Raw genomic sequence first — 20,903 nt, 5'->3', positions numbered from 1 at the left:
CGGATATGGTGGACTAGGAGTCCTCCGTCCACTGAAGAATGCGATGAACCTCCAACCTTGCCAGGCGGCTGAGTGTCCCGCCCTGGAGGTTGATGTAGGCAAACGCTGTAGCGTTGTCTGACTGGACTCGAATGTGCCTGGCCGCCAACAGATGGTGAAAGGCTTAGAGAGCTAGAAACACAGCTCTGATTTCCAGCACATTGATCCAGAGGGCTGATTCGGACAGAGTCCAAGTGCCCTGCGCTCCATGGTGGAGATATACTGCTCCCCAGCCAGATAGACTAGCATCCTGGTGAGGATCACCCGGGACGAGGCCAGGAAGGAGCGTCCCTGAGACAGAGGGGCCGAAGCCACCACTGAAATGAGCCCCTGGTCTGTGGCGAAGCCACCACCCCGTGGAAGGAGGAAGTCCGCTTGTTCCAACAGCGGAAAATATCCAGCCGCAGAGGACGCAGATGGAACTGGGCAAGGGAATCGCTTCCATTGACACCACCATCTGATCCAGCACCTGTATTAGGTGCCTGATGGAACGACGTCGACCGCCAGCGGAGGGACTGCTGTTTGACTAAGGGCAGCTTCACAAGTGCCGACAGAGTCTCGAATTGCGTCCCTGGGTACGTGAACTTCTGGGTCGAAGTCAGAGTGGACTTGGACAGAATAACAAGCCACCCGAATTGGTTAGAGTGGCGAGAGTGAGCGAGGCACTCCGCTAACAGTCTGCACTGGATGAAGCCCAGACTAGAAGGCCGTCCAGGACAAAAGGATCACTGCCAACCCCTAGAGGTGCAGGACCGCAATCACAGCTGTCCCGACCTTGAGAATACTCGAGGGGCCGTGGCTAACCCCAAGGGAAGAGCCACGAATTGGACCACTCTGATTGCAAAACGTAGCCAACGCTGGTGTGAAACTGCGATTGGCACATGCAGATAGGCATCTCTGATGTCGATGGATGCTAGGGAATCTCCTTGGGTCATTGATTGATCGCAGAGACTCCATGCGAAAATGCCGCCTGAACATGCATGAGAAGCTTGAGATCCAGGTCGGAAGGCACCGTCCTCTTCGGGGACTAGGAATAGATTTAAGCAGAAATCTCAGAACCGTTCCCAGTCGGGAACCGGTACAATTACTCCATTGGCCTGCAAGAATGCCACAGCCTGTGAGAAGGCGGCGGCCTTGGAGCAGGGGGGAGTTGACAGAAAAAATCTGTTTGGCGGGCTGGATAGAATTCTATCCTGTAGCCGTGGGAGATGGTATCCCGCACCCACTGATCGGAGACGTGTTAAAACCATACGTCGCCAAAGTGGGAGAGCCTGCCACCGACCAAGGACGTTGCTGGCGTGGCCAGATAGCCAGGAGGAGGCTGACTTAGTGGCAGCATCTCCTGCGGTCTTCTGAGGACGCGGCTTCGTGCGCCATTTGGGTTTACGATCCTTGGCTGAGCTAGTGGACGAGGCCGAGGGCTTAGAGAACGATCAGATGGAGGAACAAAAAGAACGAAACCTCGACTGATTCCTGCCCTGGACAGGTTTGTGGCATGGAAGAACTCTTCCCGCCAAGAGCTTCCTTAATAATTTCATCCAGTTGTTCCCGAATAGTCTGGTCCCAGCAAAAGGGAGCACAGCAAGGAACCTCTTTAGAAGCATTTGCCTTCCACTTTCGAAGCCACAGGAGCCTGCGGATAGCGAGGAAATTAGCCGAGGCCACCGCAGTGCGGTGAGAGTCTCCAGCATGGCAGACATGGCATAGGATGAAAAGACCAAAGTCTGGAAGTTAAGGCAACCATTTCGGGCATAGAGTCCCTGTGAGGGAATGCATCTCCTCTAGAGAAGCAGAGATGGCTTTGAAAACCCGCACTGCTGCAAAAGCTGGGGAGAACGAGGCCCCTGCCGCCTCCATACAGATTTGGCCAGAAGGACAACCTGGCGGACAGCAAAACCTTAAGCGAGGAGCCATCAGCCACTGATACAACGGTCCGTGCTGAGAGTCTAAACACCTGAGGGACCACCTTTGGTGAATGAGCCCACTCCTTGACCACCTCTGGTGGAAGGGGAAAACTGTCATCAGAACCACGCTTTGGGAAGCGTTTGTCAGAGCAGACCCTGGGCTTGGTCACAGTGGCCTGAAAACTGGAGTGGTTAAGGAACACACTCCTTGTTCTCTTAGGCAAGGAAAACTGGTGCCTTTTTGCCAGAGAGGGTTGCTCCTCTGATACTGGCGGATTGAGGTCCAGTACAGAATTAATGTACAGTGGGATCCTTAGAGAGGTGCCGTCAGCCACTGATACAACTATCTGGGCTGAAAGTCTAGACACCGGAGGGACCACCCTTGGTGAATGAGCCCACTCCTTGACCACCTCTGGTGGAAGGGGGAAACAGTCATCAGAACCACGCTTTGGGAGCGTCTGTCAGGACAGGCTCTGGGCTTGGTCACAGTGGGCTGAAAACTGGAGTGGTTAAGGAACCCACTCCTTGTTCTCTTTAAGGTATACTGATGCCTTTCTGCCAGAGGGGGATGCTCCCCTGATACAGGCGGATTGAGGTCCAGTACAAATATAATGGACGCAATCAAATCATTAGCATCTGCATCACCTTCGGACAGATCAATGGTACATGAAGTAGCGTCCGAGCCCCTAGTAAAGACATCCTCCTCGTCCAGTGAGTCAGCTCGTGAATCAGAGCTGCGGGACGGGGAAGGACAGGGGACCCTGCGTCTCCATTTTAGAAGGACGGGGTCTGAGACCAGATGAAAGAGTTCCCTGTGAGCGTTGCTGAGTGAGCCGTAGCAGCAGAAGCGCCCTGAGAAGGGGGCTAATGCATGCTCAGCACCACCGGAGCAGCTGGAGGGACCACTGATGAGCCTCCAGGCTGAGTGTTTATGTGCTCGGTACAGGCAGTACGAGTCTACATGCAGTGCATATTAAGAACAGCCTTGCAGCCTTGCTCTGATGTGAGACATGCTGCAGAAGTGGGGGCTCTGTCCAGAATGACCCCCAGCAGAGTATATAAACAGAGAATATAAGCAGCTGCACAACCGGAGGTTGTGGCTTGCCAGACCGTTTAACATACATTTGTGCCCTCCAGTCCCCCAGCCCAGGCCCCCATTTGTCACAATGTGGTATCTCTGTGCTTATGCAGACACTGAGAACGCTGAGAAAATGGCGACCGGAGCAAGGACAGGGGGCGGGGCCTACTCTGAGAGCGGGCAAATGAGGTAGACAGGGGAGGGAATCTTTCCTCAGTGAGGAGTGTCCGTTCCCTGTGCTCAACAGCCGCTGGGCGGAGCCGCACTGTCCCTCTGCATGACTGACATGCAGGGGCAGTGAAAACCGAAACTAGGCCTCAGGCGAAGCCGGGGCCTAGATTTAAACATGCGGCCAGCGTGCAGGCACCATCGGCGCGGTTCTCCAGTGAAAACTGGAGAACCGGACGGAAATGTTAACACAGTCATAAAACACACTCTCCCCAATAAATAAAGTACAAGGGACCTGTTACGAGGGGGACCCGGGGAAGCGTGCCAAGATGGGGAATGGACAGCTTCCGCCGGTCAAGGTCCACTGTGCGGTGTAAGGGACCGCTGCTATGGTGGGTGAAGAGTGAGCGGGTTGCTGCTAGCGATCGTCTGGAATGTCACAGACGATCTATGTACACCGGTCTGCCCTAACCCGTGTGGGTTGTATGGCAGAGATCACACGGCTCGGTGTACCTGTTGCACGGGGAAGCACAGAGGTGCCCACGCACGTGTTCCAGTGGAAGTCACGAGAATATGGCACGAGGGTAGCACAGAGGTGCCCACGCACGTGTGCTTTCAATAACCAGGTGAGTCCAGTGGAGACTCGAGGAGCTCACCTGGGACAGGAACACGGCCTGTAGAAGGAGCGACTGCCGGAGCAGCAAGGCAGGGACACGGCCTGCAAACCAGGTGCTGCCTAAGCAGCAAGGGCCAAGCCCACAGAAGAAGATAATGCCTGAGCAGTGGCGTGGCAGCACGCTGCCAGACATCCAAACATAGAAGGACGGTCGCGCGCCGCCATGATGGCAGGAGGAGCTTTTAAGGAGGTGTAGCTCCAGCCAAGGGCGGGCGCGAGGCGGAGATGACGGACTTGACCCAATCAGGATCCACGACATCCCAGCCTGGCCAGTCAGGATTCACCACGTCACCAGCCTTGTCATCAAGCCGTGTGACGTCAGTGGGCGAATCAGGATCCACCAAGCATAGCACATGCTCACCCTCCTGCCTCTGGGAAATAGAGGCGGGATCCTCGGTCTCACAATGTGTAGAGATAACGGGAGTCTCACTGCTTCCCTGAGCAGCAAATCTCTGCACATTGCGCAACCTCACAGACCTTCGAGGCTGCTGAGCAGGAGGAGCTGTGGCAGGCAAGGAATGGGAGACCGCCTCATTTCTTGCAACAGGAGTACCACTAGGCGTCACCCTTGTGCTGCCTCTCTGAGGAGGTTTCTCCTGCACTCTGCGCAGTCTGGCAGACCTTCGGCGCTGCGGAGCAGGAGCGCTCGTGGCAGGCAAGGAGACTGTCTCATTCCTTGCCACAGGAGATCCACGAGGTGTAACATTACCCCCCCGTCTAGGCCCCCCCCCTGCCCGTGCTCAAAGGCCGCTATCAAACCCGGGGCGTGGATATGATCCTCCAATTCCCAGGATCTATGCTCAGGACCACGACCGACCCACTCCACGAGGTAGTACCTCCTGCCCCGTATAACTTTTGTCTCCACAAGCTTCGCCACCTCAGAGTCGTCGGGCGGGGAGTCAGTTTGAGGCGTCAGGGACCCCGAGAACTTATTAAGTCGTATGGGTTTCAGGAGGGACACATGAAAGGTGTTGGCTATAGCCCAGCGTGGAGGGAGCTGGAGTCGGTATGCCACCGGGTTCACCTGCTCTAGCACTTTAAACGGACCCAGGTACCTAGGGGCGAACTTGGCTGCCTGTACCCGTAGGTTAACATTCTTAGAGGACAGCCACACTAGGTCACCAGGGGCGAAGGATGGTGCAGGGCGGCGGCGCTCATCAGCCGTTGTCACCATCCGGTCTTTAGCCCTCTTAAGGGCCTCTTGGGTGTTATCCCAGATCTCCCGGGCCTCGGTCGCCCAATCCTCCACTCTAGGATCGGGTGACGTAATGGGCATCGGAACCGGGATTCTGGGATGTTGTCCGTTATTGAGCAGGAACGGAGTCTGACCAGAGGATTCATGGACCGAATTATTAATGGCAAATTCGGCCCAAGGAAGGAGGTTAGCCCAGTTGTCGTGGTGCGCGGAGATAAAATGGCGGAGGTAAGTTACCATGGTCTGATTGGTCCTCTCTACCAGTCCATTGGTTTCGGGATGGTATGCGGAGGAGATGTTCAGCTCTATCTGCAGGAGCTTACAGAGCTCTCTCCAGAAGCGAGACGCGAACTGGGGACCCCGGTCGCTCACCACCTTGTCAGGCATGCCATGCAGCCTAAATACATGCCTAATGAATAAGGTGGCGAGAGCACGTGACGTCGGGAGTCGTGGGAGAGGCACCAAGTGGACCATTTTAGAGAAGTGATCCGTGATGACCCATACGAACTTGTGACCTGCTGACTTGGGCAGATCTCCCAGGAAGTCCATTCCCACCACTTCCCAGGGACGATCCGGCACTGGCAGTGGGTGAAGAAGACCTGCCGGTCTCTGCCGGGACGGCTTATTCCGTGCACACGACATACAGGCTCCCACATATTCCTGTATGTCCTGGGGTAGTCTCGGCCACCAATAGTGCCTAGTCACAAGGTCTCTGGTCCTTTTGACCCCAAAGTGACCCCCGACCTTGGAGGCATGGGCCCACGATAGCACCTCATTCCGTAGTTCAGGGGGAACGAGGGTCTTGCCAGGTGGCACCTGGTCCAAAGAAGTGGGAGTGACCATCCTCAAGCTGTCCGGGGGTAGTATAAGACGAGGCTCCTCCTCGTCCTCCTCCAACACAACCATACAACGTGACAAGGCATCGGCCCGTACGTTTTTCTCACCGGCCAGGTGGCGGATAATAAAGCGGAACCGGGAGAAGAACAAGGACCAACGGGCCTGCCTTGGGTTCAGGCGTTGTGCTGTCTGGAGGTATGTGAGATTTTTATGGTCGGAAAATACTTCAAATGGATGCTTCGCACCCTCCAGGAGATGCCGCCATTCCTGGAATGCTAGTTTCATCGCCAGTAACTCCCTATCCCCTATGGAGTAGTTCCTCTCGGCCGGAGAAAAGGTCTTGGAGAAAAAGAAACAAGGATGCTTCCTTCCTCGTTCGTCTTTCTGGTACAGGACTGCACCAGCACCGACCGAAGAGGCGTCTACCTCTAGTAGAAAGGGTTTGGAGATGTCTGGACGATGAAGGATGGGAGCTCTGGAGAAGTAAGTTTTGAGAGTGTGAAATGCCTCTACCGTTTCCCGTGTCCATGCTTTGGGATTAGCGCCCTTGCGGGTAAGGGCAATGATGGGTGCTGCCACCGTCGAGAAGTTGGGAATGAACTGGCGATAATAATTGATAAACCCCAAGAATCGCTGGATCGCTTTCAGCGAGCGGGGCTCAGGCCATTTCATCACTGTCTCCAACTTCCCCGGATCCATTGCTAACCCCTGACTGGACACGATATACCCCAGAAACGGCAAGGATTCACGTTCAAAAACGCACTTTTCTAGCTTAGCATATAACGAATGAGTGCGGAGCCTCTTAAGTACTCGGATGACATCCCTCCGATGGGTGGCAAGATCGGGGGAGAAGATAAGGATATCATCCAGGTATGCAACCACGGAAAGATACAAATCCCGGAAAACATCATTCACAAAGTCTTGAAATACGGTGGGGGCATTGCAGAGTCCGAAGGGCATTACGAGATACTCGTAGTGACCGTCCCTGGTGTTGAAGGCGGTCTTCCACTCATCGCCCTCTCGGACTCGCACTAGATTATACGCCCCGCGTAGATCCAGCTTCGTGAAGATCTTTGCCCTGCGGAATCAATCAAATAACTCCGTAATGAGGGGCAAAGGGTATTTGTTTTTGATCGTGATTGCATTTAATCCCCTGTAATCGATACAGGGGCGTAGATCCCCTTCCTTCTTTTGCACGAAGAAGAACCCCGCACCGGCCGGTGAAATAGACTTGCGAATGAACCCTTTTGCCAGGCTGTCCTGAATATATTTGGACATAGCCTCCGTCTCTGGAGCAGAGAGGGGATACACTCTGCCCCTAGGGGGCTCGGAGCCTGGCTTCAGGTCTATTCGGCAATCGTATGGCCGGTGGGGAGGAAGGGTATCTGCGGCCCTCTTGGAGAAGACGTCCCTGTAGGCCTCATAAGGTGTCGGTAAACCTGGCTCCCCTGTATTCCCTGAGGACCCAACCGACCTAATGGTAGCGGGTGGTTCGGTAGTCACGAGGTGCTCCCTACAGGATCCTGCCCATGATGAGATCTCCCCTGTTGCCCAGTTGAGTATAGGAGCATGCTGTCTCAACCAGGGGAGGCCCAGTAGGATCTCATCCGTCCCCCCTGGAAGCACCAGGAAGGACACCTGCTCATGGTGTCCTGGTGGTACTTCCATTCTGAGAGGGATGGTGATCTGGGTGATGGGATCGACTAGTAGGGACCCGTTGACTACCCGAACCCTGAGTGGCTTGGGCAAGAGAACCAGGGGAACTGAGTATCGGGTTGCCAGGGAGGTCGAAATGAAATTGCCATCAGCGCCTGAGTCCAGGCAGGCCAGAGCAGAGAAGAGAGTAGTGCCAAACTGCAACTGGGCGCTGATAGTCAACCTAGAGGGAGAAGCAGCGTCTAGTAACCCCCCTCTGATGGAAACTAGACGCTGTCTTTTCCCGACGGTTTGGGACATCGGGTAGCTATGTGTCCCCTCTGCCCACAGGAAAAGCAGATGACACCAGACCGAGAACCTGGGGTAGAGGAGACCGCTTTGGACACCTCCATTGACTCCACGGAGTCGCCTACAGAGCTGGCTGGGAGACCTGTCTGGTGGAATACGGGAGCCAGACGCTTTTTAGGCCGTGAGGACGTGGGTGCTGAAGAGACCTCGAGCCTCCGCTCCGCCTGGCGGATGTCTATGCGAGAGGCAACCACAATCAAGGACTCTAAAGTAGCAGGCACCTCACGCGTGGCCAGTGCGTCTTTGACGAACCCTGCCAGGCCCTCCCAGAACACAGGGACAAGGACCTTATCGAGCCAGTCCAGCTCTGCGGCAAGTGTCCTAAAGTATACGGCAAAGTCCCCGACTGAAGCGGACCCTTGCCGAAGTCGTAGGAGGCGCAGCGCGGAGTCGTGGGTGACTTGAGGCCCGATGAACACCATTCTCATGGCCCCAAGATAAGATGCTAGGTTATTCACCACCCGATCTCCGCGCTCCCACAACGGCGTGGACCACTTCAGCGCTCTCCCTGTCAGCAGGGACTGGACGAAGGCTACCTTCGCCTTCTCGGTAGCGTAAAGAGTCGCGGACAGCTCTAAGTAGGTGGTAACTTGGTTTATAAACCCACGGCACTCGGAGCTGTCCCCGCTAAAGCGCTCTGGAAGCGCAAGGCGAGGAGACCTTCCGCCCAATAGCACAGCCTGGGTAGCCGCCTGGGTGGCGACTGTTGTCAGAGCAGTCTTGTCGGAGGAAGACTGCTCCACTGCTGCCAAACGTGATTCCAACTGCTGCACATAACGCAGCAACTGCTGCTGCTCTTCAGCCATAGCCAGACCTTTGGCGCGACCGTAATGTTACGAGGGGGACCCGGGGAAGCGTGCCAAGATGGGGAATGGACAGCTTCCGCCGGTCAAGGTCCACTGTGCGGTGTAAGGGACCGCTGCTATGGTGGGTGAAGAGTGAGCGGGTTGCTGCTAGCGATCGTCTGGAATGTCACAGATGATCTATGTACACCGGTCTGCCCTAACCCGTGTGGGTTGTATGGCAGAGATCACACGGCTCGGTGTACCTGTTGCACGGGGAAGCACAGAGGTGCCCACGCACGTGTGCCAGTGGAAGTCACGAGAATATGGCACGAGGGTAGCACAGAGGTGCCCACGCACGTGTGCTTTCAATAACCAGGTGAGTCCAGTGGAGACTCGAGGAGCTCACCTGGGACAGGAACACGGCCTGTAGAAGGAGCGACTGCCGGAGCAGCAAGGCAGGGACACGGCCTGCAAACCAGGTGCTGCCTAAGCAGCAAGGGCCAAGCCCACAGAAGAAGATAATGCCTGAGCAGTGGCGTGGCAGCACGCTGCCAGACATCCAAACATAGAAGGACGGTCGCGCGCCGCCATGATGGCAGGAGGAGCTTTTAAGGAGGTGTAGCTCCAGCCAAGGGCGGGCGCGAGGCGGAGATGACGGACTTGACCCAATCAGGATCCACGACATCCCAGCCTGGCCAGTCAGGATTCACCACGTCACCAGCCTTGTCATCAAGCCGTGTGACGTCAGTGGGCGAATCAGGATCCACCAAGCATAGCACATGCTCACCCTCCTGCCTCTGGGAAATAGAGGCGGGATCCTCGGTCTCACAATGTGTAGAGATAACGGGAGTCTCACTGCTTCCCTGAGCAGCAAATCTCTGCACATTGCGCAACCTCACAGACCTTCGAGGCTGCTGAGCAGGAGGAGCTGTGGCAGGCAAGGAATGGGAGACCGCCTCATTTCTTGCAACAGGAGTACCACTAGGTGTCACCCTTGTGCTGCCTCTCTGAGGAGATTTCTCCTGCACTCTGCGCAGTCTGGCAGACCTTCGGCGCTGCGGAGCAGGAGCGCTCGTGGCAGGCAAGGAGACTGTCTCATTCCTTGCCACAGGAGAGCCACGAGGTGTAACAGGACCCCTGGAAAGACCACTTTCTGTGGTAAAAACGTCTCAGTACTTAGCTTGTGAGACGCAGGTGCCAGGTCCCTGGGAGGTGAGCGCTCCGTCCGGCAGGATCCTGAAAGGGCTGCGGATGGAGACCGGTCTCCTGCAAAGCAGTGAGAACCGTGATGGCTCCCACTTCAAGCCAGAGCCCCAGGGGATGGTGAAGGAGCGCGGCATGTGAAGGCTCCAGCCTTGGAAAATCAACCTTAACAGCACCGCCGACACAGTGGGGTGAGAAGGGACATGCCGGGAGTCCAGACTGGACCCGCTTTTCTTCCAAATCTTTGAAATCCAAAAAATCAAAAATCAGAGAATGCATGTGTGTGTGTGACCTCCTGAACACAAAGCATTGAAACTGGCTAGGACTGGCTACCAGGGGGTGTATATGCTAGGAGGGAGGAGCTACACGTTTGAGTGTAGTACTTTGGGTGTCCTCCGGAGGCAGAAGCTATACACCCATGGTCTGGGTCTCCCATAAGGAACGATGAAGAAAAAAGAAAAAATCCATCAGAGAGATAGCAGACATGCTTAGAGTAGCAAAATCAACAGTCGGGTACATTCTGAGAAAAAAGGAATTGACTGGTGAGCTTGGGAACTCAAAAAGGCCTGGGCGTCCACGGATGACAACAGTGGTGGATGATCGCCGCATACTTTCTTTGGTGAAGAAGAACCCGTTCACAACATCAACTGAAGTCCAGAACACTCTCAGTGAAGTAGGTGTATCTGTCTCTAAGTCAACAGTAAAGAGAAGACTCCATGAAAGTAAATACAAAGGGTTCACATCTAGATGCAAACCATTCATCAATTCCAAAAATAGACAGGCCAGAGTTAAATTTGCTGAAAAACACCTCATGAAGCCAGCTCAGTTCTGGAAAAGTATTCTATGGACAGATGAGACAAAGATCAACCTGTACCAGAATGATGGGAAGAAAAAAGTTTGGAGAAGAAAGGGAACGGCACATGATCCAAGGCACACCACATCCTCTGTAAAACATGATGGAGGCAACGTGATGACATGGGCATGCATGGCTTTCAATGGCACTGGGTCACTTGTGTTTATTGATGACATAACAGCAGACAAGAGTAGCCGGATGAATTCTGAAGTGTACCGGGATATACTTTCAGCCCAGATTCAGCCAAATGCCGCAAAGTTGATCGGACGGCGCTTCATAGTACAGATGGACAATGACCCCAAGCATACAGCCAAAGCTACCCAGGAGTTCATGAGTGCAAAAAAGTGGAACATTCTGCAATGGCCAAGTCAATCACCAGATCTTAACCCAATTGAGCATGCATTTCACTTGCTCAAATCCAGACTTAAGACGGAAAGACCCACAAACAAGCAAGACCTGAAGGCTGTGTCTGTAAAGGCCTGGCAAAGCATTAAGAAGGAGGAAACCCAGCGTTTGGTGATGTCCATGGGTTCCAGACTTAAGGCAGTGATTGCCTCCAAAGGATTCGCAACAAAATATTGAAAATAAAATTATTTTTTTTGGGTTTGGTTTATTTGTCCAATTACTCTTGACCTCCTAAAATGTGGAGTGTTTGTAAAGAAATGTGTACAATTCCTACAATTTCTATCAGATATTTTTGTTCAAACCTTCAAATTAAACGTTACAATCTGCACTTGAATTCTGTTGTAGAGGTTTCATTTCAAATCCAATGTGGTGGCATGCAGAGCCCAACTCGCGAAAATTGTGTCACTGTCCAAATATTTCTGGACCTAACTGTATGGTGGGCATGCCAGAAACTGTCTAGCTTCTGGTCTCAGGTGTTTCAAGTATATAACCAAATGTCGGGCGAGAGCATCACCCCCTCAATTAAAATGGCACTTCTGTCAATACTTCCCAGCTCGTGAGGCAGCAAATGAAGAGCCTTTTACGATTTTGTCTGATAGCAGCCCGAGAAGTCATTCCGAGGCATTGGAGAACCACGGAGGCCCCCACTATTGGGGAGTGGCAGACGGAGATGTCACACATTTGTCACATGGAGGAACTTTCAGCAATGGTGATGGGTAGTAATGAAAAATTTATTAAAGTCTGGCAACCCTGGGTGATGTTCAAGGAGTCCTCGAACTTCCAAGCCTTGTTTCGGTAACAGCACATGCCCAAATACCCTCCTTCCCTTCCCCTCAACCCCCTGGTCTCATTCCTCTAGGTATCTTAGTTTTCTCTGCTCACATTCCCCCTTTTCTCATCTGTCTTATTACTATGGGAATGCGTCTTTTTCGATGTTGTTTGAAATCTAATTAGCCACATCCTGAGATGATACAAGCTAGGTGGAAAATCTTAAACAAACCCGGAAGACTCCAACAAATATTATAAGGTTTTGTGACAAGATACTGAGTTGAGAGACTGTGACTGTCTTCGGGTCATCGAGTAGTCGATATAAGGAAGATGTGGCTGATGTATTATTCAGTATTTTATTCATGCTCGTAGTTACTTTTATATGTGATTGTGATTTGATGAAAATTTCAATAAAAATAGACTTATTAAAAAAAAAAATATATCAACAATTTCAAAGTTATAATCTCCAGAGATCTTGATGTTCCTTTGTCTATGGTATCACCATCATCAAGAAGTTTACAACTTGTGGCACTGTAGCTAATCTCCCTGGACGTGGACGAGAGAGAAAATCTGATCAAAGGTTGCAACGCAGGATAGTATGGATGGTGGATAAGCCCCAATCAAGTTCAAAAGAAATTCAAGCTGTCCTGCAGGCTCAGGGGGCATCAGTGTCAGCGAGAACTATCCATTGACATGTTGATGAAATTAAACACTATGGAGGAGACCCCAGAGGACCCCACTGCTGACAAAGACAGAAAAAGCTAGACTGCAGTTTTCCAAAATGTATACGAGTACAATAAAATCCTTCTGGGAAAGTGTTGTGTGGACAGATGAGACCATGATAGAGCGTTTTGGTAAAGCACATCATTCTGTTTACCAAAAATGGAATGAGGCCTACAAAGAAAAGAACACATCACCTACAGTCAGATATGGTGGAGGTTCACATCTATTTTGAGGCTGTTCCTGCCTCTGGAACTGGGGGCCTTAACTGTCTAAGAGATCATGAAATCTGAAGGTTACCAAAGGATTTTGGATGGCAATGTAGTGCCCAGTGTCAGAAATCAGAGTTTGTGTCCTAGGTCATGGGTCTTCTAACAGACAATGACCCCAAATGTACTTCAAGAGGCCTCCATAAATGGATGGAAACAAAGCACTGGAGAGTTCTGAAGTGGCAGCAATAATTCCGGATTTAAATCCCATTGACACCTGTGGAGAGATCTTAAAATTGCTGTTGCAAGAAGACGTCTTCAAATATGAGAGACCTGGAGCAGTGAGCAAAATAAGAGTCCAAAATTCCAGGCAAAATGTGTAAGAAGCTACTAAATATTAAATTAAGGGTGCCAACAATTTTGCCCGGATCACATTTGGAGTTGTGTCTGAAATAATTTCCAGTTTGCCTTTTTTTATCAGTTTTTTTTGTGTTGTTCCAATAAACACAAAGGAAGTAAACGTGTAATTGCAATAATTTTTGGGGAAAAATCATTCATTTTCAAGGGCGCCAACACTTTTGGCCAAGACTGTAGATGTACACACTGAATATACAGGCTGGGCCATAAGTATAGATACACCCTGATAAAATGGAAGTGGTTGCTGATATCACCTTACCGTTTGTGGCATGTTAGTACATGGGAGGGGTCAAACATTTGAGGCCGGGTGACGCCCATGGCGGCCATTTTTAATTCAACTTTAAATTTTTTAATGGGAAGGGGGTCATGTGATACATCAAACACATAGGGAATTGCACAAGATAAACAATGGTGTGCTCATTTTTAATGTAGCTTTATTCATTATTGAGTTATTGACACGTTTGTGACATGGAACAATGACAGTAACCCACTAAAGGATGGGCTCAAAGTGCTGCCTATTGTGTTGAACTGTCAAGGCGATTCCAGGTCGGCTGTGTCGTGTGTTCATGAATATGCATGATAGTAATGAGGCGGCTCAGAAGCAGCAGGCAGCAGAGGCTGCCCAGAGTTTCGCTGGAGAAGGTGACTAATAGGAGCAATACTCCAAACAGAGCTGCAGGGAGCTTCCCAGCTAAGCAACTGAGAGGGAAGATCCCTGCATGCAAATAAACTGACAATAACCACAGTAAATGACAAACCCAGATAAGAGCAAAAAGAACTAAACAACAAATAAAGAGCCAAGCACTTATCTGGGGTAGATGAGGTCTGGAGCAGGATGAAGCAGCTGGTGAACAAAGAACAACTGACATCCGGCATAGCATGCCAGCAGACCAGGGTTTAAATAGGCAGAGAGTTAGCAATGGAAACGCCCATTGCTCAACACACCTGGTCTCTGTCCAAACTATTCCTGGCCACAAGAGGGAGCCTCACAGCAGCAAAAGCATAACTGAAATTCACAACAAATGGGTCTGCGTATGTCAGTGATTCTGGTACGTATAAAATAAAGCACATATGTACTAGAATCACTGACATCTAAAACAGGACTTCAAATGAGGCATTTGTATGACACATATTTCGGGACCTAACTGTGTACATAAATATACAGTATAGCACGAAAGTGAGTAAACCCCGCCCATTCTTGTAAACATTTTATTATATTTTTTCATGGGACAACACTGAAGTAGTCAGTGTGCAGCTTGTATAACAGTGTACATTTGATGTCCTGTAAATAACTCTACAAAGTCATTAATGTCTAAACCGCTGGCAACAAAAGTAAAGTACACCCCTGAAAACTGGCCAAATTGTGACTAAAGTGTCAATATTTTGTGTGGCCACCATTATTTTCCAGCTCTGCCTTAACTCTCTTGGGCATGGAGGTCACTAAAGCTTTATGAGAGTCGGTGGATCCTCTTCCATCCTCCATGACAACATCACAGAGCTGGTGGGTTTAGAGACCTTGAGCTTCTCCACCTTCCATTTGAGGAGGTCCCACAGATGCTCAATAGGATTTAGGTCTGGAGATGCTTGGCCTCAGTTTCTTTAGAGAGGCAGCAGTCATCTTGGAGTTGTGTTTGTGAGTGTTATGTTGGAATTCAAAGGGAGGGGAACCTGATCTGCTTCAGTATGTCACAGTACATGTTGGCATTCATGGTTTCCTCAATTAACTGAGGGACAGTATGCAGGGACAGACAGTTAAGGGGCCACAGGGCTGTTAGGATTTAAATCCCCATACATATGGAAAGCAGCAATAAGGATGTGTAAAATATATGGATTAAAATGTCCATCCTCAAACAAATTATAGACTGAAATGCAACATACAAGACAAGAACTTCTGCAATTTGGACAGTGGAGCAGAAGACCTTCTGGCATCAGGCCTTTAACTATAATTAATAGAACTGAGTCAATGAACAATGAGTTATTTTACCTTCCCAATGTCTATCGTGTTGATAGTGAAGCTGTCCACCCGGCTTCTTTCAAAGTTGTCAGCCAAGTCATTGTCGGAGACAAGCAGGAACTGTTTATTAGTGTCTCCTTTTTCTCCATACAGCTTGACGAAGACTCTGGAATCAGAGCTGGCACCGCTGACATCTCCTGTCCTAATGTGGAAGTGGTAACTTATAGCTGTAAGGCAAAAGAGATGTAACAATGAGAAATCAAGGAACCTTCATCATCTGGAATATCAGAATCGATTTAGCCCAAAATAGGACACTAGTACTCTCGATAGAACAGAATAATCGGCAAAAGCATCAAGGCCTGAGGGGCTCTTGGTTTGTGATTAGGTCCACCATTTAGTGTTCAGTCTATTTACAAATGGGTAGTGGTTAAGCATCATCACCAAGGACCTGGCCGGGCAAAATCTATACATGCCGCACCCACAGAATGCTGTTTGAATTTGCAAATTGAGGGTGGCGCCTCTGTAACACACGCATACAACCCCGTTAGATGACAAAGGAAAGGGAACTTCCTCGAATCGAGACTCCTAAGCTTCTCCCCATTTGGTCTACTACTTTAAATTGCAAAATATAATCTGGAAATCTACTATTCGTTTCATAGGTGCAGATGGATGTACCATAAATAACAAAAATACCTTTTATACACTCAACAAGGTAAAACAGAGACCGTAAAGTATAGGAGATCTATCAATCGCAGCTTGTTGACTGCTCACGGTAAACCTAGGCACAAAATAATAAGAAAAAAAACATGGAGAAAGTCTGATTAATGAACTCACTTCTCAGGTTCTGTGAGTCTCCGAGTGGGACCAGCTCCCGAATTATGTGACCATCATCCTCATTTCTATCAAACCACCTGTTTAGGAAACAGACATGGTAAAATAACACAGCATCACAAAACATGGCATCATGGGTGAAAATAGCAATATGGTGACCCCCTTTGTATGAGTCCCCTCATTACGAGTAGAGACTTCCTCCTGGACCGAATTGTATTACACATTACGGTTTGGCATGAGTCTACACCTAAAAGCTGCAGAATGGAAAGTTTCAACTTTTTATCTGAATTAGTTAATTAGTTGTTTATTCCCATTTAATTCCAGTCACTAGGTGGCGCCAAATTATATTAATTAAAATTAATAGAAATTGGCTGATTACCCAATAATATAAAGGTTGGATTAATAACTGGACAAACCTATGAAGGAAAAAGGTAAAGAAAACAAATACATGGCACAATACAAAAACAGAAGAGAAAAAAAAGACTATATGAAATTTTGAGAACTCCTCAGAATATTCCATATTTCAGTAGCAAAAGTAGAAAATGTACCTAAAACTAGATCATATTTTATGAAAGTCCCAAAGTAGAGAACCAAAGTAGTAAAAAATATTAGATGTTATTTTATTTAATTGAGGAAAATTATGCCCTCATCTAAAGTGGTCAACCAACAAAGATCACTCCAAAAACTAGGAGCATAAAAGTCTGCTATGCCACAAAGGAACCCAAGGTATCCTCTATACAACTAAAGGCCTCTCTCACTAATGTTTCTGTTCATGAGTCCACCATCGGGAGGAGACTGAAAAAAAAATGCCGTGAAGGATTGCAAGAAAGCCAACTGCTCTCCATAAAGAATACTGGTTATGTTAGCATAAAAACCTCACACCATCTGTCAAACACGGTGGTGGTGTCATGGTTTGGGTCTGATTTGTTTAATCTGGGCCCAGGACAGCTCCCATCATTGATGGGAGAATGAATTCTGAATTCTATCAGCAAATTCTAAATGAAAAAGGCAGGACATTTGTCCACGAGTGGAATCTCAAGAGTATGTGGGTAACCCAAAGAAAACAAGTCGTTCTTCAGAAGATTGGTTAAGGAAGAATAAAGCTAAAGTTCTGGAATATCCAATGCAAAGTTGTGACTTTAATCCTATAGAAATGTTGTGGAAGAACCTGAAGCCAGCACTTCATGGGCGAAAACCACCAACATAACAGTGTTAAAGCTGTTTTGTAAGGAGAAATCGGCTAAAATTCCTCCAAGCCGACAGGCAGAACAAATGAATAATAACTGGAAATTTGTAGATGCCGCTATTGCTACACGACGAGGACACAACAGATACTGAAATCAAAGGTTCACATACTTTTGCCACTCACAGACATGCAATATTGGATCATTTTCCTATTTTAAAAAAAACTACACAGTCTAATATTTTTGACTCCTTTGTTTGATCCTTTTTCTCTTAAAGGGAACCTGTCAGCAGAAATTTTGCACTAAACCTAAAAGATTCCCCCTCTGCAGCTCCTGGGCTGCATTCTAGCAAGGTTCCTGTTGTTATTCTGCCCCCTTTTAGACCAAAATAAATACTTTATAAAGTGGTACCTTTTTGTATACAAATCTTGTTAATCGTACACGGGGGCGGGCTGTGTTGTCCGTTATTCTGCCTCCTGCTGCTTTACGCTGTCCCCCATTGCTCAATTTTATACCTCAGGACGCCGCCCAGTGAGTCCGAGGTCTCGCGCATGCGCCGTGCCACTCTAGCGGGACTGTGCACAGTGTGACCGCTGGTGACGTGTTGCGCAGGCATGAGATTATGGGCGGTGCTGTGATTGTCATCAGCAAGTACCCGCCCATAATCTCGTGCCCGCGCTTTCCCCTCTGCCTCCACCGTTCTGCGCAAGCGCTGGCCAGATGACCCCACGTCACCTCTTTCCCATCTTGCCCTGGAGCAGGAAATAGATGGGAGGAGCGGAGCAGCATAACAGTGGAGGCAGAGTGAAAAGCGCGGGAACGAGATTATGGGCAGGTACTTGCTGATGACAATCACAGCGCCGCCCACAATCTCACGCCTGCACAACACGTCACCAGCGGTCACACTGTGCACAGTGCACAGTCCCGCAAGAGTGGCACGGCGCATGCGCGAGATCACGGGCGCACTGGGCGGCGTCCTGAGGTATGAAATTGAGCGATGGGGGACAGCGTAAAGCAGCAGGAGGCAGAATAACGGACAACAGAGACCCGCCCCCGTGTACGATTAACAAGATTTGCATACAAAAAGGTACCACTTTATAAAATATTTAATTTGGTCTAAAAGGGGGCAGAATAACAACAGGAACCTTGCTAGAATGCAGCCCAGGAGCTGCAGAAGGGGAATCTTTTAGGTTTAGTGCAAAATTTCTGCTGACAGGTTCCCTTTAATATGCTTTCAAGACTTAGGTGAAATATATGAGGAAATATGGAGATTTTTGAAGGGTTTTCAAAAAAGTACCACTAAACACTGTATACTAAGAGACTGTCAGAAAGAAAAACACAGAGAGACAATGACAGAAAGAACCATTTGTTCTGGGCTCTGCAGGGGTGGGGCCTAGGAATAAGGCCCACCCTTACTTCCCACCCTGGAGGTTCATTCAGCTTTACACAGAGACGTTTAAAGTAATGCAGCAGTTCCCATTGATGAAAATGTATCCTACGTAAGATGGTGTAGTTAAGAAATAGAGAGGATTTTATGTTTATTGACACTTTGTACTGTTTTGTTAGTTGTTTAGTCTTACCTGTTACAAGGAAACTCAATTGCTTCAGTCTCGGGTTTTCCTTCTTCCTTCACTACCACTTTGTCCATATACCATCCGCAACCTCCTCCTTTCCCGTCATGTCCAATGCGGACCCTCCTCACTTGCTTCAGAGTCACCGCCTCAATGATGAACTCATCTGCCTGGGGATAAGAGAAGGTTCTTGGTATTGCTTCAATATATAAGAAGAGATGAGGATTGAGCCAGCTGCGACTTACCGGGAACTACCACACCAAGCCGCATCCAAGCCAAAACTGTAATCTGGACTGGTACTACTGACTTATAAGACTCACATATGAAAAGTCTCCTTCTCACACTCATGTCCTTCTCACAGCTGAAGCTTTGCTACAGTATATTAGCCCTGGCAATCCTACTCTACTGTATGGTCAGTACGTAAGCAACTAACTTTCTTACTATTGGAGATTAAGGATGAGGTATTTCATGCATTTTTTTTTGGGGGGGGGGTGAATTGTTAACGGGTCTGTTCTAGATAGATATTTGATGGAAATATAACACCAGCCATCCTTGCCGATTGGTCGATTCTTGGTGCTGAATTCCACAGTGTACATGTCACGTAGTGACTAAGGGGAGTATGGTATACGGTGCAACACAGAACAAAACGAGGGGTACACCAGGGACACTATAACAACGCTGGGCACCAGTGCTAGTGATGGGGAAGATGGGACACCTCCTGCTCTCACCTGCAGTTGTACCCTGCACTCCTAGCCAGTCCCTATACAGGTTCTGCACCTGTCGCCAAACAGGATACTAGAGACCCTGGCAGACCCTGTAAGAAACCTGGCTAGTGAGCTGGCAGGTGAGGGACACTAGCCCCACCGCTGCACTAATACAACACCAGGGAGAGGACATACAGACAGGGGATAACAACAAATAAAAAAAGTCCAAATCACGGTTGCAGTCAGGACAAAGACTGCAACCTACTTAGCAACTTGCGATAAGAGCTCCACCAGCTCCTTCCACCTTACAGCCTAGCTTCCAAATGTATCAGAATAATCTGCCCACTTTACTGAGAGAAGAGGGTATATAAAGGAAATGGGAGTGGTTCCAAACCAAAAGCACCTGCTTGCAAGGAGAAACTGACATTAACCCTTTGCTCACAAAGTAAAGCAAATTATGTTTAATATAAAGAGTGTTACATGGCAACGAGAGACTTTAGTCCTGAACCTGTCACTGTTTTTATAATGCAGAAAGACGGTAGTGACAGTACATAGCCAGAACTCCACAACTCTGTGTAGCCTTTAATGGCCATTCTTGGTACTGCAGCTCAGCTTCCATTGACGTCAATGGGATACAATCAGTAGTATTTGAGAATGGTCACTACATAGCCTACAGAGATGTTTTCCCTACACACATTGTGTGCTTCCAGCAGCCCCAGGCATCAGCTGGGAGGTGGTGGTTGTGTTGGGTGTCGGATCCCCACCGATCTTAACGATAGGTAATCAATATCTTAGTTCTTAAAGAGTGCATGAGGTATAAAAAATACTACATACAAAGTGTTGTGCGATGTGGCTTTTTGGGATTTTGGCTGTAGATAGGGAGTGTCACAGGGAAGAAGGGGGGTCACTTTGATGGCTCTAGCGAGAGGTCATCAGTCACCCAACCCAACCAATCTCATATCTACCGTTTTTCATTTTCATAGTGTACTGTATACAATCGGTGCAATGTCCCGAGAGGGGAATAGATTTTTTCGTAACACAGTACCATATTTTTTTTCCATTCATCTGCCTAGAACTCTTCTTCTGCACATTTTAACGACTGGATGGGTTTCCCTGCTCTCCTGAATAATGTATTCTACAGCGTACGGTTTATCGTGATATCACCATAAATTGTGTAAAAAAGTAAAATGAGCTGTGCCATAATGTGACGTGACATTCAGCACCCTAGACCTCCCTGCACTGTATGAATCCCCCCTCCGCCGGTGTGCTGCACCACGCTGCCCCCCGCTCCATCTACTTACATTGCCTTTTTCAAACTTGTTCATGTTGTTCTTGCAGTCGATGAGGAAGCGTTCCCCGGTGTCCCCCAGATCTCCAAAGAGGCAGATGAAGACGTTT

At 49.2% G+C, this 20,903-nt stretch overlaps 1 protein-coding gene across 1 annotated transcript in view; it reads right to left on the bottom strand.

Annotated features, from left to right (window-relative positions):
* The window catches only part of LOC142302024 (lipoxygenase homology domain-containing protein 1-like), a 119,291-nt gene extending 98,388 nt beyond the window's left edge, over positions 1 to 20,903 (bottom strand). Inside the window, exons 1-4 of the mRNA XM_075343102.1 lie at positions 20,807 to 20,903; positions 18,811 to 18,971; positions 16,050 to 16,126; positions 15,246 to 15,442 (exon numbers count right to left, since the gene is read on the bottom strand). Coding sequence (XP_075199217.1) covers positions 15,246 to 15,442; positions 16,050 to 16,126; positions 18,811 to 18,971; positions 20,807 to 20,830 — 459 coding nt within the window. The 5' untranslated portion in view covers positions 20,831 to 20,903. The remainder of the gene's footprint in view (positions 1 to 15,245; positions 15,443 to 16,049; positions 16,127 to 18,810; positions 18,972 to 20,806) is intronic.

Source organism: Anomaloglossus baeobatrachus, chromosome 1, assembly GCF_048569485.1.
Source record: "Anomaloglossus baeobatrachus isolate aAnoBae1 chromosome 1, aAnoBae1.hap1, whole genome shotgun sequence".
Classification (NCBI taxonomy): Eukaryota; Metazoa; Chordata; class Amphibia; order Anura; family Aromobatidae; genus Anomaloglossus; species Anomaloglossus baeobatrachus.
This window is presented reverse-complemented; position numbering and strand designations above follow the sequence as displayed.